Raw genomic sequence first — 15,898 nt, 5'->3', positions numbered from 1 at the left:
GCAGTGACAATCAAGAACCCAGTCTCGGGCTGGCGCTGTGGAGCAGCAGGTTAACTCCCTGGCTGAAGCGCCGGCATTCCATATGGGTGCCAGTTCAAGACTCGCCTGCTCCACTTCTGATCCAGCTCTCTGCTATGGCCTGGGAAAGCAGTAGAGGATGGTGCAAGTCCTTGGGACCCTGCACCCATGTGGGAGACCCGGAAGAAGCTCCTGATTCCTGGCTTCGGATCGGCACAACTCCAGCCGTTGTGGCCAATTGGGGAGTGAACCTTCGGATGGAAGACCTCTCCCTCTCTCTCTCTGCCTCTCCTCTAATTATTTAAAATAAATAAATAAATCTTTAAAAAAAAAAAAAAAGAACCCAGTCTCTACCTTGATGATCCTTTATGCTTAGTGTACTTTACGGCCTAAAACAACCACTTGCGCTCCAAGCCTCATGTGCATACTCTAACTGCTAGAACACAGAGATGAAAAGAACGGCCTCCTTAAGGCTACTTTTTCATATGATGTAGATGATACTTCCTCTTACATCTTACTGATTTTTAGTAATGAGTTCATGCTCACAGGAACTCTAACACAAGAAGAGCAGGAGGATAGGGAGGAGGGGGGGAAGAGGAGGAGGAGGAGGAAGAAGAGGAGGAGAAGGGAGAGGAGAAGGTAGAGGGAGAGAGATTGATCAGCCACCTGGTAGTTCACTCCCCAAATGGTCACGACAGCTGGGGCTGGGCCAGGCTGAAGCCCAGAGCCTAGAACTCCATCTGGATCTTCCACATGGGTGACAGGGGCACAAGTACTTGGTCATCTTCTGCTGCTTTCTCGGGCACATTAGCAGGCAGCTGAATTGGAAGTGCAGCAGCCAGTACTCAAACCAGCGCTCATATGGGATGCTGGTGTTGTGGGCAGCAGCCTAACCTGCTATGGCACCTCACTGACTCTGAACTGTGGAATGCTTTCACTCTAGTTCAAAGTGCATTTTTCCAGTTAAGGTTTGAGCTTGCTTCTGCCAGTCATCGGTTTCATTACCCACACAGCAGCACTTTAAAGTACATTTTAATCTTGAGGCACATTTTAGAGCACACATGTGAACTCTGACACCAAACCTGCATGAAGGATGGTTATGCATTTTCAGGGAGAAAGGCTGCTGGGATTTTTCTTTTTTCCATCCTGAGCCTAAGATAATAAAGGCAAAGAACCCTACAATCTCTTCTTGAGGAGTAGAGTTTTTTCTATCCTCTTTGCTAAACACACATTTGAGCAGAAAACCAGTGGATGGAAATCCTCCCTCTACATCCTCCACCCTGTGTGTGTGTGTGTGTATGTGTGTGATTCTGCTTCTCAAGTAGATAAAAAAATAAGTACATATGGAAGCCTTTTGAGTTTGCCGACTTCGATCTTATTCCGACAGGGTCATAGATAAAGTGGAAGTTCTCTCCTCCCTTCAGAGAAAGGTACCTCCTTCTTTGATGGCCCCGTTCTTTCCACTGGGATCTCACTCATAGAGATCTTTCATTTAGGTCTTTTTTTTTTTTTTTTCCCCAGAGTGCCTTGGCTTTCCATGCCTAAAATACTCTCATGGGCTCTTGAGCTAGATCCGAATGCCTTAAGGGCTGTGGGTGCAAACTGATGAAATCTTTTCTTAGTATATACTGAATCGATCTTCGGTATATAAAGATAATTGAAAATGAAAAAAAAAAAACCACTTGGTTTTAAATTGGACATTGCATAGAAAATTAAACAATTTTTTAAAAATATCATGTAGGATCTCTGTCCTTAATATGCTGTACATTGTGATTTAATGCTACAACTAGTACTCCAACAGTATTTTTCACTGTGTGTTGCTATGTGGGTACAAACTGTTGAAATCGTTACTTAATATATACTAAACTGATCTTGTGTATATAAAGAGAATTGAAAATGAATCTTGATGTGAATGGAAGGGGAGAGGGAGTGGGAAAGGGGAGGGTTGCAGGTGGGAGGGAAGTAATGGGGGGGGGAAGCCATTGTAATCCATAAGCTGTACTTTGGAAATTTATATTCATTAAATAAAAGTTTAAAAAAAAGATTAAAACTTGATGTAAACTATTTGGCCACCATACCAAAAAAAAAAGTACATATTATTTTACTATTTTATTTTTTAAATATTTATTTATTTATTTGAAAGTCAGAGTCACAGAGAGAGAAGGAGAGGGGGAGAGGGAGAGGGAGGGGGGGGGAGGGAGAGAGAGAGAGAGAGAGAGGTTTTCCCAGGCAACAGCTGAGAGCTAGATGGAAAGTGGAGTGGCTGGGACTCGAACTGGCACCCATATGAGATGCCAGCACTGCAGGCGGCAGTTTTATCCACTACGCCATAGCACCAGCCCCAGTACACATTATTTTAAAATGAAATATAAACAAAAGTTAGGAGGGAAAGATGGCTTGAGGAGAAATTAATCCACTTTATACATGGCACGTAACTAGAAGCACAAAATGATAAAACAGAAATGCTTAACAGACATGAAGGCTGAGGGCTCAGATAAATGCCAGTGCCAGGTCTGTAAACCTGGAGTAATAGCCTCGAAGCCCTTCAAAGGTGGCAGTCAAGCTATATGAGCAGCACACCTCTCTCAAAGAAAGCAGGAAGGGTGGAAGGCCCTGGACCTGAACTTGAGAGGGCAGCACTGGGGGGCAGCAGGTTAAACTGCTGCTTGAGACACTGGCGTCCCATACTGCAGTGCAGTTTGAATCCCTGCTGCTCTGCTCCACTTGTGATCCGACCTAACAGTGGACAGTGACACTGGGGTGTCTACTACCCACTTGAAGACATGGAAGGAGTTCCTGGCTTCTGGCTTCAGCCTGGCCCAGTCCAGGCTGTTGCAGGCATTTGGGGAGTGAACCAGAAGATGGAAGATCTTTCTGTCTCTCTCTCTGTCACTTTGCTTTTCAAATAAATTTTTTAAAAAAAATCCGAGTTTCAGAGAATGCTAATAAGGAAACAGAAGGCAAGATAAATCATCAGTAGAGGAGAGAAGTATTCTGAGATGGGAAGAACACATGACGTGATCAAAAAAAAAATGACAAGTTTTTTTTTTTTAAGATTTATTTTATTTATGTGAAAGAGTTACAGAGAGAGGTAGAGACAGAGAGATAGGACTTCCATCCGCTGGTTCACTCCCCAGATGGCCACAACGGCCAGAGCTGCACCGATCTGAAGCCAGGAGCCAGGAGCTTCTTCCAGGTCTCCCATGTGGGTGCAGGGGCCCAAGGACTTGGGCCATCCTCTACTGCTTTCCCAGGCCATAGCAGAGAGCTGGATCAGAAGAGGAGCAGCCGGCACTAGAACCGGCGCCCATATGGGATGCCGGCGCTTCAGGCCAGAGCTTTAACCCGCTGTGCCACAGCGCAGGCCCCAGGATGCTTTAAAAAGGAAAAGAATTCTTAGTATCAGTCCTGGCACGTGATGCAGTGGTTTAAGCCTCCGCCTGCGATATCGGCATCCCATATAGGCACTTGAGTCCAGTTGCTCTGCTTCTGATCCAGATCCCTGCTAATGCACCTGGGAAAGCAGCATAGGGTGGCCCAAGTGGTTGGGCCCCTACACCCACATGGGAGACCCAGAAGAAGGTCCAGGCTCCTGGCTTCGGCCTGGCTCAGCCCCAGCCAATCTGGCCATTTGAGGAGCAAATGAGGCCAAAAGAAAATTCTCTTTCTCTCTCCCCCCTCACTCTCTCCCTCTCTCTCTGTAACTCTTCTCAAACACATTTTTTTTTTTAATTTGTTGCAAACAACAAATTTCATCAGGACAAACCCCCCGTGACCTCTAAGAGTCTTCACAGTCACCAATGAGACAAGCTATTCTTGTCCCCATTGCCAGCTGGGAAAACTGTAGTAACAGGGGCTGGCACCATGGCTCACTTGGTTAATCCTCCACCTCCGATGCCGGCATCCCACATGGATGCTGGGTTCTAGTCCCGGTTGCTCCTCTTCCAGTCCAGCTCTCTGCTGTGGCCCAGGAGGGCAGTGGAGGATGGCCCAGGTGCTTGGGCCCTGCACCTGCATCGGAGACCATAAGGAAACACCTGGCTCCTGGCTTCAGTTCAGCGCAGCGCCGGCCGTAGCGGCCATTTGGGGAGTGAACCAGTGGAAGGAAGACCTTTCTCTGTCTCTGTCTCTCTCTCTCTCTCTGTCTATAACTCTACCTGTCAAACAAGCAAACAAACAAACAAACAAAAAAAAAACTGTAGTAACAGAACACCACACACACTGTCTGCAGCGAAGAAGTGGTAAGGGCACTAACCACTCAAGCCTCTGCCTTTAACTCAGCACTCAAAATGGCTTTTAATAAAGATAGGATGTTCATTCAATAAGCAACTATTAAAAAGAAAGAAATCCCAGGAATTTTTTATAGGTATAGCTTTAACAAATACTTTGAAACTACAAAATGTCCTCTTTAGAGGATAAAGAGAAAGGAATGGTTTTCTAAACGGGACAACAATTCACAGAAGAGTCTTAGTGGCAGTATTACTCTGTATGGGGTACTTGATGCCTTTAACATCATAATTCTGCTCCAGCTCACAATTAGCAGCCACAGGAAATTGCTCAGGGAGACTCCTAGGGTGGACGCTGTCTGAAAGGTGTAGATATGCTGTGGTGTGATCTGAATTGTCACCCATCTAAAGACACTGAATTCCTCACTTGCGTTTGTACTGGAGCACGAGCTCTGGGCGTCAGTACTGGTGCTAGTCTTCATGCATCACTGCAGTCCCACGGGGCATCAAAAGGCTGGTCCTCTGCTAGTCCAGGGCAGAAGCTGGCTCCAGGTCCTGAAAATACCGGGCCTTGGGCTCCCTCTGGAGGACACGGGGCTGAAATTCAAATCCTCACTCTCCTGGGTAAGGGTAAAAGCCACTGGGTACCTGTGGTCTATATACTGCTCTCCAGAAAGTGAAACTAATGCCAGCATGCTACATAGAACATGTTCCACTTCACCAATGAAGCCATCCCACATTTCATTATTTTTTTTTAATTTTTTAATTTTAATTTTTTATTTTTTTGACAGGCAGAGTGGACAGTAAGAGAGAGAGAGAGACAGAGAGAAAGGTCTTCCTTTTGCCATTGGTTCACCCTCCAATGGCTGCCGCGGTTGGCGCGCTGCGGCCGGCGCACCGCGCTGATCCGAAGGCAGGAGCCGGGTGCTTCTCCTGGTCTCCCATGGGGTGCAGGGCCCAAGCACTTGGGCCACCCTCCACTGCACTCCCGGGCCATAGCAGAGAGCTGGCCTGGAAGAGGGGCAACCGGGACAGAATCCGGTGCCCCGACCGGGACTAGAACCCGGTATGCCGGCGCCGCAAGGCGGAGGATTAGCCTAGTGAGCCACGGCGCCGGCCTCATTATTTTCTTTCTCAAGTGACTTACTGTTTAATAAATCAATCTCTGTGTTCATTCATTCACAAAGCAATTGTACTTCAGCGTCAATACATGCTAGGCACTGTTCTAAGCATGGAGAAAACAACAGTGAACAGAACACTACATCCCTACCCTCAGAGGGTCATACTTTAGTAGGGGAAAAACAAAAAAAAAAGAGGATAAATAAGTAACATATACAGCTTTTCAGAAAGGAAATGCTAGGGCCAGCACTGTGGCATAGTGGGTAAACCCTCAGCCTGCGGTGCTAGCATCCATATGGGCGCTGTTTCGAGTCCCAGCTGCTCCACTTCCAATCCAGCTCTCTTCTACAGCCTGGGAAAGCAGCAGAAGATAGCCCAAGTGTGTAGGCCCCTGCACTGACATGGGAGGCCTAGAAGAAGCTTCAGGCTTGTGGCTTTGGATTGGCCCAGCTCCAGCCATTGTGGCCATTTGGGGAGTGAACCAGTAGATGGAAGACCTACCTGTCTGTCTGTCTGTCTGTCTCTCTCTTCCTCTCTGTAACTCTGCCTTTCAAATAAATACATACATTTAAAAAAAAATCAACATATTTGTAAAAAAAAAAGGGAAATGCTATGCAAAAAAATAAAACAAGAAAGTAGTAGGAATGGGGAGAGTCACAATTTGCAGTTAAGTGGATGGGAGCCTTTATGTATATAAAGACGAGTAAAGTTGTGTCCAGCAACTGGAATGAGGTGAAGGAGGGATCATGCAGACAACTAGGGAAAGAGATTTCTAGGCAGAGGAAACAGTAAGCGCAAAGGTCCTGAGGCAGGAGCACAGATGTTGTGCTCTAGAAACTGCAAGGGAGGCAGAGAGGCTGAAAAGAATGAGCAGTGGGGAAAGAAACAGCAAAGGGGGTCGAAGACGGGGCAGAGGCAAACCGCAGAGGGTCTTGTGGATTTATTCTGAGGGGAGGGGTTGAGCAGAACCATGACATTACCTGATATAAATTTTATTAAGAGCCAATGAAGTGGAACAGACGTGGAAGGCAGGAGACCAGTCAGGCAAGGAGATGTCGTGAACAGCAGTGGAGGGGTAAGAAGCGGTTAGATCCTGAAAATACTCAGAAGACTGAGCTCGAAGAGCCACTGTATACATCCCCCTTTCCCGTTTTACATTCTAACTCGTGACTATCTATACTTTTGCATCTACAAATTAACAAGAGTTTATGCTAATCATGTGACTGATCAGAACGTTTGTTCTACAAATGCTGGCCAAAGAATTTCAGGGACTGGGGCCAGTGTTGTGGCAATGGGTTGGGCCTCCACCTGCAATGCCAGCATCCCATATGAGCAGTGGCCAAAGTCCTGCTGTTCTGCTTCTGATCCAGCTCCCTGCTGGTGTGCCTGGAGAGGCGCTGGAGGACAGCCCAATTACTTGGGTCCCTCAGCCACATGGAAACTTGGACAGAGTTCTGGGCCTGGCCCAGTCCCAGCAGTTGTAGCCATTTGGGGAGTGAACCAGCAGGTGGAAGATCTATCTTTGTCTCTTCCTCCGTAACTCTGCCTTTCAAGTAAATTAAAAAAAAAAAAATCAAAAAAATTTTTCAGGGTGTAATCTCAGATGAGGAAGGAACTTCCAATCACTACCTTCAGTCAAGCTTCTTATCAAAGAAGGCTTCACCTAAGGGTGTCACATTGACTATGAGCACAGACCCTGTAAACCTACCTGACAATCTTCCTTAAACTCCACCAATTCCTCCTTTTCCATTAAGTCCTCCTGCTAACTTGTAAATTGGGAAAAGCACTTTTGAGACTGAAGATGTCAGCTCCCCCGACCCCCAACCACCCGGGAATCTGGCCTTCAGAATACATACATCTGTTCCCTTGTATGAACTTTTCTCTCTTGAATTGCCTGTCCAGCATGGAGCAGCCCAGGTTTAATTTCAACGTTATCAAAAGGACATAGGGTCTGACAGAAAGAAAGGAGCAGATTATTGATTATTCCAAGATTTTTATGCTAAGCAGCTGGAAGAACGGACTTGCCCTTGGTTAGAAGTATAAAACACTGAGGGAACAGGCAGGAACGGGGAAGAGATCAGGACAAGTTATGGTGGAATTACCTCTTCCATGCTTTACTTGAGCTGTCGAATGGACAAATGGAAATCTGAGCCTGGGGCCGAGTGGACAAGTCCAGGCTGGAGGTTTCAGGGTATTCAGCCATGTGTCTCGATGGGCTCAGCGGGGAGTGTACACAGAAAAGGGCAGACGTCGAAGCAGCAGTCCAACTGTTTGTTGATTTCTTGAACTACAAAACCATCCTGGGCCCTGATTTCCCACTGTTTACAAGGGTTCGTTCAATTGTTACTGAGAGAAACTAAGCAGATATAATAAATCCATTGGGATTACTTTTTACTGCTCAGATGGGTATAAGTCAAATTCAGGATTTCAGGTTTTTGTGTTAGAGATAAACTATACAGAAAATCCCAAGGATGATTTAAAAATAAAATAAACACAAAGGGAATGGAGAGAAAAAAGTGGGAGTGAGGGAGGGAAGGAATCTACTAGATTAAGTGAATTTAGCAAGGTCTCAGGAGAAAAATATCAACACAGGAAAACAAACTGTATCTTTATAAAGTACGAACAAGTAATTGGAAAATGAAATTTAAAAGCAATACTATTTCTAATATAATCAAAAATAAAACACACTGGAATAAATTTAACAAATGATGTGTAAGATGCTACACTGAAAATTAAAAATACTGCTGAGAGAAATTAAAGAAAATGTAGATTAATGGAGAGTTTATATCATGTTCATAGACTGGAAAACTCATTACTGTTATGAAATTCATTCTCTTCAAATAGACACGTAGATTTCCCACAATTCCAGTCAAAATTTGAACAGGCATTTCTAAACAAACTGACAAAAATTCTGTAAATATTTTATACTGCTGCAAGGATCAACAAATATATAAACTGAACAGGCAACGGCTCCTGGCTTCAGATCGGCACAGTTCCGACCATTGTGGTCATCTGGGGAGTAAACCAGCGGGTGGAAGATTTCTCTATCTATAACTCTACCTCTTAAATAAATAAATTTAAAAAAAAAAGAGATCCTTAAGTTAAAAAAAGTGTATTATACATAACAAGCTCAGTTATTAATTCTAAGCAATTTTTTTCTAAGATTAATATCACAAAATTATAATAAAGAGATTAAATTTTCTTTTTTATGTTTATTTAGTATAAAACAAAACTAGGTAGAATCCTGATTAAATAACAGGTAAGACCATTTATTAATTTTTTTTTTTTTTTTGACAGGCAGAGTGGACAGTGAGAGAGAGAGACAGAGAGAGGTCTTCCTTTGCCGTTGGTTCACTCTCCAATGGCCACCGCGGCTGGTGCGCTGTGGCTGGTACACCGCGCTGATCCGATGGCAGGAGCCAGGTGCTTCTCCTGGTCTCCCATGGGGTGCAGGGCCCAAGCACTTGGGCCATCCTCCACTGCACTCCCGGGCCACAGCAGAGAGCTGGCCTGGAAGAGGGGCAACCGGGACAGAATCCGGCGCCCCGACCGGGACTAGAACCTGGTGTGCCGGCGCTGCAAGGCGGAGGATTAACTTAGTGAGCCGCGGCGCCGGCTCATTTATTAATTTTTGAAGAAGAGGAAAATCGAGAATTTTGGTTATGCTATGGTTTAAATGTATCCCTCAAAATCTCCTGTGTTAGAAACATAAACCACAAATCCATATGTTAATGCTATTTGCAGGGGGCCTTTGGGAGGTAAGACAAGACAAGTCTTGTGGGTGAGGGTCCTGTAAGACAAGAAGCAAGCTAAGCAGGGAGTGTGCTGTCTCTCACATTATGCCCTCCAGGGCACTGCGATCCGACAGGAAGGCCCTCAATGGATGCTGAGCAGAAGCTGGGCCATGCTCCGGGACGCCCCAGCCTCCAGAACGGTTCTGTGTGAACCACCATCTGTGGTAGTCAGCTATCGCAACACAAGGCAGTATGTAGCAGGTAGTACACCCTTTCTGGGTTGGACATAATTTATTTTATGAAACACGCGAGGTCTGCACACATAAAACGCACTGTCAGACGGAACTAGGAAACTTCTAGAAGAGTGCTGGTGACTGAAAGGATAAAATAATTCACTGGAATATTCTATCATTTTTAGGTATCTTATAATTTCTTTTACTCTGACCAACAGAACATATTTTTCATCATGTGATGATAACGAACAGCCTGAGCAGTCCAGGAGATAACTCACCCAGGGCTGTGTGACGACCAGAGGGCGAGGATCCGCAGAAGTACAGTGTGTGTCATTGGCCGGGGTGCAATACCACCTAACAATCAGAGCAAGCACAGAGGCAGGCAGGCAGGAGACGGCTTTATAATCCCAGTGAAAGCATACAGAGCTCTTGGAGGAAAGAGGCTGAATAGCACGCTAACAAAAACACTGAGATGATGTTGCATTTCTACTGTATATAAAAAAGGGAAGAGTTGTCAATTTGTATTTTTAGGAGAATTCGAAAGAAAAGATACTACCAGAAAAAAAATCTGTTCCTCTTCAAATTCTTCCCCTCACAATGGCCATCTCCACCCTAAAATTAGAAACCAAGCTAGTAAGAACCAAGGATAAGAAGGTAAACATGTTCTGGTAAAATTTTTACTGTTTCAGTGCTAAATTATATGTAAACTACTAAATGATAAGCATGCAAATCAGGCTAAAAGATTCGCTTCAATGCTTTTAAACAATCTTCATGACACAGCTGAGCGCTGCTCCAGAATATTCTGTGTTAGATCCCAACCCGTGTCCCATGCTTACTGGATAAACTTAATGCTCAGAAATGGCTGGCACTCCCAGACAGTAAGACCTCACTTCATTACGTATTCAGAAACTTTTCTCTTATTATAAAGCTCTGAAACAAGGCTAAGAACAGCCAGTGATCAAACACCACTGAAATAACAGGGGATCAAATAAAGTTATATGACTTAATATAAGCTGCAGTTTTATTAGGATGGCAATAAGGCAGTTTTTATAAATTAACGCTCAAATTAAGAATACATGAATAACTTAAAAATTATATATTTGAAATCAAATTTAGGTGAATATACACATGGCCACACAGGATCTGGGATGTGTCTGCAGAACTCTAGTCAGCATCCTGCGTATGCAGCATTAACAGAAAGGGTTTGAACCATCCAGTGATTCTGGGGTTCCCTGAATTTTCAGCTGCTGCATTTTCTACTCTACATCTGGCAGGTTCCTCTTCCTTTCAGTCTGTGCATTTCCTGTATTCTAAAAAGTAAACAGAAACAGGACCTTAACTGAGGAAATGGTGAGTGTTTGGCTAAGGAAATACAGCCAGAAATAAAAATACCTGAACTTTGCACCTGGGGCTTGTTTTATAACTTACAGTGGAACTGTAATAAAGGTATTCCTCACCATCATCATCAAACAGAACTAAAGTGGCTGCATGGGGACCTTCTTCTCTGGCCTAAGTCACTCATTTACAGTGAGGTAAGGTAGGGTTTCTCTCTGGTTTTAGAGCCTATTAAATGTATGTATACACTACTTCAACATATTTTTAAGACACCTGGAAGAGGTTCCTATACAGCTGGGAAGTGCTTGGATCTGATAAGGTAATTAAAATCACAGTATCAATGGCAGAGCCAAGAACAAAACACACAAGTTGTTACTCCCTATCTTATATTTATAAGACATGTCACATTTTCTTGAGCTCTAAAATAAACTACAGACTCAAAATTTAGGACATTTTCTTAATTCTGACATTAATTTTTTTTTCATTAATTTATTTTTAAATGTTTATTTTTATCTACTGGAAAGGCAAAGCAAGCAACAGAGACAGAGACACAGAGCAAGTCATCTTCCATGTGCTGCTTCACTCCTCAAATGCCCACCACAGCCAGGGCTGACCAGGATCCAAAATTCCACTTGGGTCTCCCACGTGAGTGGTACGGGCCTGAGAATTTCAGCCATCATTTGCTGCCTCCCAGGAGACCTTAACAGGAAGCTGGACTGGAAGCAGAGGAACTGGGACTCAAATGGGCACTGTGATATGGGATGCAGGCACTGCAGGCAGTGGCTCAGAGCCTGCCCCTGAAACGAATTTATTAAAAGTGTTTGGGCTACCCTTACATGCAATTTGAATCACTTGTCAAAACCGGTTTTAATGGACAATACAAATAAACCATAACCAACAGATGACTTCTGGTGATGTTTAATAACGACCTGTTTCAAGGTCATTTTTTTTTAAAGTTCATCTCCAGGAGTTCTGCATCATATGAGAATTATCTATTTACTTATCCTAAGAGTGCCACTCTGTCTCGGGAGTCCTTTCTTTTCCGCGTTAGGGTGTAATTTCAGTTCCTGGGGGCGCTCACAGGAAGCAGGCGGAGCACATGCAGCGCATTCCCATCCTCCCATCCCCAGGTCCCCAACTTACCCAGTCACTCAGTGATGTGCACACGAGTAAGGCACCCAAGGTCAAAGTTTAAAGCCACCAGATAACTTTGTGAACTCTGTAACGTGGACTGTGGAGCTTTAACAAGTTCTAGGCGTGGCCCTAAATGTCACAATTAACAGTGTCTGATAACTCCCTTATCCAGATGCTTCGGAGACTGAGTGGCCTGATTTAAAAAGCTTCTTTACATAGTTTTAGATCAGGTTTTATAGATTTTTAATTTACTAAGATTTCCCTAGTAGGTACACATGATTTATTAGTAATAAAATGTAGCTGATTTAATTTTTAAAAACAGAGACTATGCAGTCAGTACATCACACAAGAGAAGACCTCACAAGCGTGGGACAGAAGCCGTCTAGGAGCAAGCTCCGACGCAGTCAGTACTTTCTGAGAGCACTAATCTGGATGCTGAACACGAGATTTCCAAACGAAATTCAAAATCTCTCCAGTGGGCCGGATGGGGGACAATTCAACAAGATTACTGATGCGTCGCTGTGAAAGCAGGTGCACAGCAGGGACAGACGGGAATCAAGAGGAAAAGAGGCTGGCGCCGCGGCTCGGTAGGCTAATCCTCCGCCTGCAGTGCCGGCACCACAGGTTCTAGTCCCGGTCAGGGCGCCGGATTCTGTCCCGGTTGCCCCTCTTCCAGGCCAGCTCTCTGCTGTGGCCCGGGAGTGCAGTGGAGGATGGCCCAAGTGCTTGGGCCCTGCACCCCATGGGAGACCAGGAGAAGCACCTGGCTCCTGCCGGATCAGCGCGGTGCTGATTGGAGAGTGAACCAACGGCAAAAGGAAGACCTTTCTCCCTGTCTCTCTCTCCCACTGTCCACTCTGCCTGTCAAAAAAAAAAGAGGAAACAAGAGAGGAAGAAGCCACACGTTCGGACAAGCTTGTGGCGAGGACAGCCACAGTGCACAGCGCTCTCATTCTTCCTGGCATGGCTCACCTGCCAGATGCCTGATGACACACAACACAGGCACGACTTTTCCTAGGACACACGGGGTCACCATCACACATTCAGAGGAGAGCTTGTATTCACTACCGCAGAAAGGAGCTTACAGAAAACATTCGTAATTGGTTATTCTTGAAAATATAGGTATGTTTCCAGAGTCCAAGGACTGCAAATTTTTCATATTTTATCACCTTTTCAACAGTAATAAATTATGCAGAAATAAATTTATGCAGAGTAAAAAATTCTAAACAACATTCCCTACAAAAACTATTAAAAAAAAGTTTTACCTCTTGCTTTTCTTGCTTATGGTCCATGTGAAGTAAAGCTTGTATTTTAGATGTATCTGTTCTCTTTGAATCTTTCTTCAGCATTTTTACCTGCTTAACTTTTGCAAAAATACATAAAACAATGATAATTTGTTATTCCTATCCTGAAATTTTACTTTCCTTTTCAAGAACTTCAAAACAAGATTATGATGTCCACTAAAGTCACTATTTTTTTTTTTACAAAGAAATCAGTCATGAGTTGTAATGGTAAATTATTCTTTTTATAAGTTTATAAAAAGTCTATCAAATATTTAAAGAAAATACCGGGACAGACACTTGGTGCAGCGGTTAAGACGCTGCCTGGGAAGCCTGCATCTCTTATCAGTGGAGCGCCTGGGCTCCAGTCCCAGCTTTGCTCCTCATTCCAGTTTCGTGCTAATGTGCACCCTGGAAAGCAGCAGGTGATGGCTCAAGGACGTGGGCCTCTGCCATCCATGTGGGAGACCCAGACTGAGTTCTAGACCCCTGGACTTGACCTGGCCCAGCCCTAGCTATTGTGGGCATTTTTGATGTGTGGATGTGGACCAGTGGATGGGAGATGTGGCTGTGTTTGTCTCTCTGTCTCTCTCTGCCTTTCAAACAAATAAAACAAAAAAAGATTTTTGTAAAGAAGACATTAATTTTGAAAAATTCTAAGGGTAACTGTTCAGTGCATTAAATCATTCCTTGAGCAGTACAAGTACTGTATTCTTGCTATTATATTAACTTTTCACAAGGTGTCACTCTTCTTCGAAGAAATATTTATTTAAGGCCAAAAAAATAAGCTTGATGTTAAGATAAATCTTAGGTTTATAAATCTTAACCTCCTAAATACCTGGATGCCAGAAGTACATATAACATTCCTGCTGTTCTGTGGGCAAATACTCATGGAAGAACACATAGGAAAGTGATTTACTCCAGATCACATGCTGAGCCAAATCCACCTTCCTTAATACTGCCATTCTAACACTTGAACAACATGAAACAAACAAAAACCTCAGCCTTAAAGCAGTTTTAAACCCCCCTTTTAAAAATATTTCAAGTTTCACCCTTGTTTGAGTAGGGGGAGAAAATCTCATCCACTGAAAATGTTTTTCTCAGCACTTCACTATTTTCTAGCTCTACCACACTACAGAATGTAAGTTACATTGTTTTTAAAAGTCTTGTAAATGATATCTGGATTAGTAAAGCTATGCAAAATATCTGTACCTTCCATTCCTCTCATCTCCTTAGAGCGTATTGTGAAAGGCAGTTCTGGGAAATGGAATTCTTTTCTGTCAGATCTGGAAAAATTCAGCTTCCTTTTGTTTCCATTTGCCACCTGGCCACTTTGACCCTTACATACACTCTTCTCCACTTGGCTCTAAACAAACGAACAAGAGTCAGCCTGAAGAAACATGCAGAACTATTTGTAGAATAGTAAGTCTAGAATTGCGCTAGCCATTTGCATGATTGTATTATAGAAGAGAGGTATAACAATTATTTTAATTACTAATAAATAAAACACATTATTATACATATAATCAAATCAAACTCCAATAGAAGCTTCACAAAATATTTTAGCATATTTAATATTCTGAGAATAAAAGGCTTCATCATGAGAGCAATAACCTTAACTTTTAATTAAAAAAATTTTTTTTATTTGAAAAGCAGAGAGCAAGAGGAAGAAACAGACAGAGATCTCCCATCTGTTAATTCACTCCCTAAATATCCACAAAACCAGGCCTGGTTCAGGCTGAGGCCAGGAGCCAGGAACCCAGCAAGAACACAACTACTTGAGCTATCACCAGTGTCTTCCAGGATGTGCATTAGCAAAAAGGTGGAATCAGGAACAATTTTTTTTTGAAAGGCAGAGTGACTCAGGGAGAGGGAAAGGGAGAGAGAGAGAGACAGAGAAGGATCTTCTGTATGTTGGTTTACTCTCCAAACGCCTGCAAAAGGGTATGGCTGGGCCATGCCAAAGCTAGGAGCTAGAGACTCCACCTTGGGCCTCCCGCGAGGGTGGCAAGGGCCCAAGCACTTGGGTCATCTGCTGCTGCTTTCCCAGGTGCCAGCAGCAGGGAGCTGGAAGGGAAGCAGAGGAGCTGGGACTCAAGCCAGTGGCAGCCAGCTGTACCACAACACCAGTCCCACCCTAACTTTCTTAATCAATCACCTGCTCTTAGATAGGTTTGTATTATTTTTTTCAAAGATTTATTTTATTTATTTTTAAGATAGAGTTACAGAGAGAGATGGAGGGCAGGAGGGAGGGAGAGAAAGAAAGAAAAAGAGACAGAGAGAGAGAGAGATCAATCTTCCCCCCACTGGTTCATTCCCCAAATGGCTGCAACGGGTGGAGCTGAGCTGATCTGATGCCAGGAGCCAGGAGCTTTCGGGTCTCCCATGCTGATGCAGGGGCCCAAGCACTTGGGCTATCCTCTGCCGCTTTCCCAGGCACAATAGCAGGGAGCTGGACCATAAGTGGGGGAGCTGGAATTCGAACTGGCATCCAAATGGGATGCCAGCGTTGCACGGCAGGGTTTTAACCCACTGCACCACAGTGCTGGCACCGGTTTGTATTATTTTTAACTAAAAATAAAGTTTTTGAAAGGCAGAGAGACATGAGATAGAGAGCAAGCCCAGCTGGGAGCTGGAAACTCAATATGGGTCTCCCAAGTGGGTGACAAGGACCCAAGTACGTACCCAAGTATCCAAGTACCCAAGTAAGCCATCACCTGCTACCTCTCAGAGCTGGGACTCAAACTCAGGCACTATGATAAGGGATGTTGGTGTCCCAAACATCTTAACTGCTACATGAGATGCCCTTCCTTCAATAC

General features: G+C 44.1%; 1 protein-coding gene across 15 annotated transcripts in view; it reads right to left on the bottom strand.

Moving 5' to 3' along the window:
* CDKL3 (cyclin dependent kinase like 3) overlaps positions 1-15,898 on the bottom strand; it is a 113,188-nt gene that overhangs the window by 51,986 nt on the left and 45,304 nt on the right. For 4 of the 15 annotated variants that reach the window (XM_062189141.1, XM_062189147.1, XM_062189143.1 and 1 more), the window contains 2 exons: positions 14,292-14,445; positions 13,065-13,162 (listed from right to left, as the gene is read on the bottom strand). The exons of 2 other annotated variants lie outside the window; for them this stretch is intronic. In XM_062189141.1, the coding sequence (XP_062045125.1) occupies positions 13,065-13,162; positions 14,292-14,445 (252 nt within the window). Of the gene's footprint in view, positions 1-9,886; positions 9,943-9,977; positions 10,641-13,064; positions 13,163-14,291; positions 14,446-15,898 lie in introns of those variants that run through there. 9 more of the 15 variants (XM_062189144.1, XM_062189145.1, XM_062189148.1 and 6 more) reach the window with 7 other exon arrangements.

This window comes from Lepus europaeus, chromosome 4 (assembly GCF_033115175.1).
Source record: "Lepus europaeus isolate LE1 chromosome 4, mLepTim1.pri, whole genome shotgun sequence".
In the NCBI taxonomy this organism is placed as follows: Eukaryota; Metazoa; Chordata; class Mammalia; order Lagomorpha; family Leporidae; genus Lepus; species Lepus europaeus.
The sequence above is the reverse complement of the archived record's forward strand: the minus strand, read 5'-3'. Positions and strand labels throughout refer to the sequence as shown.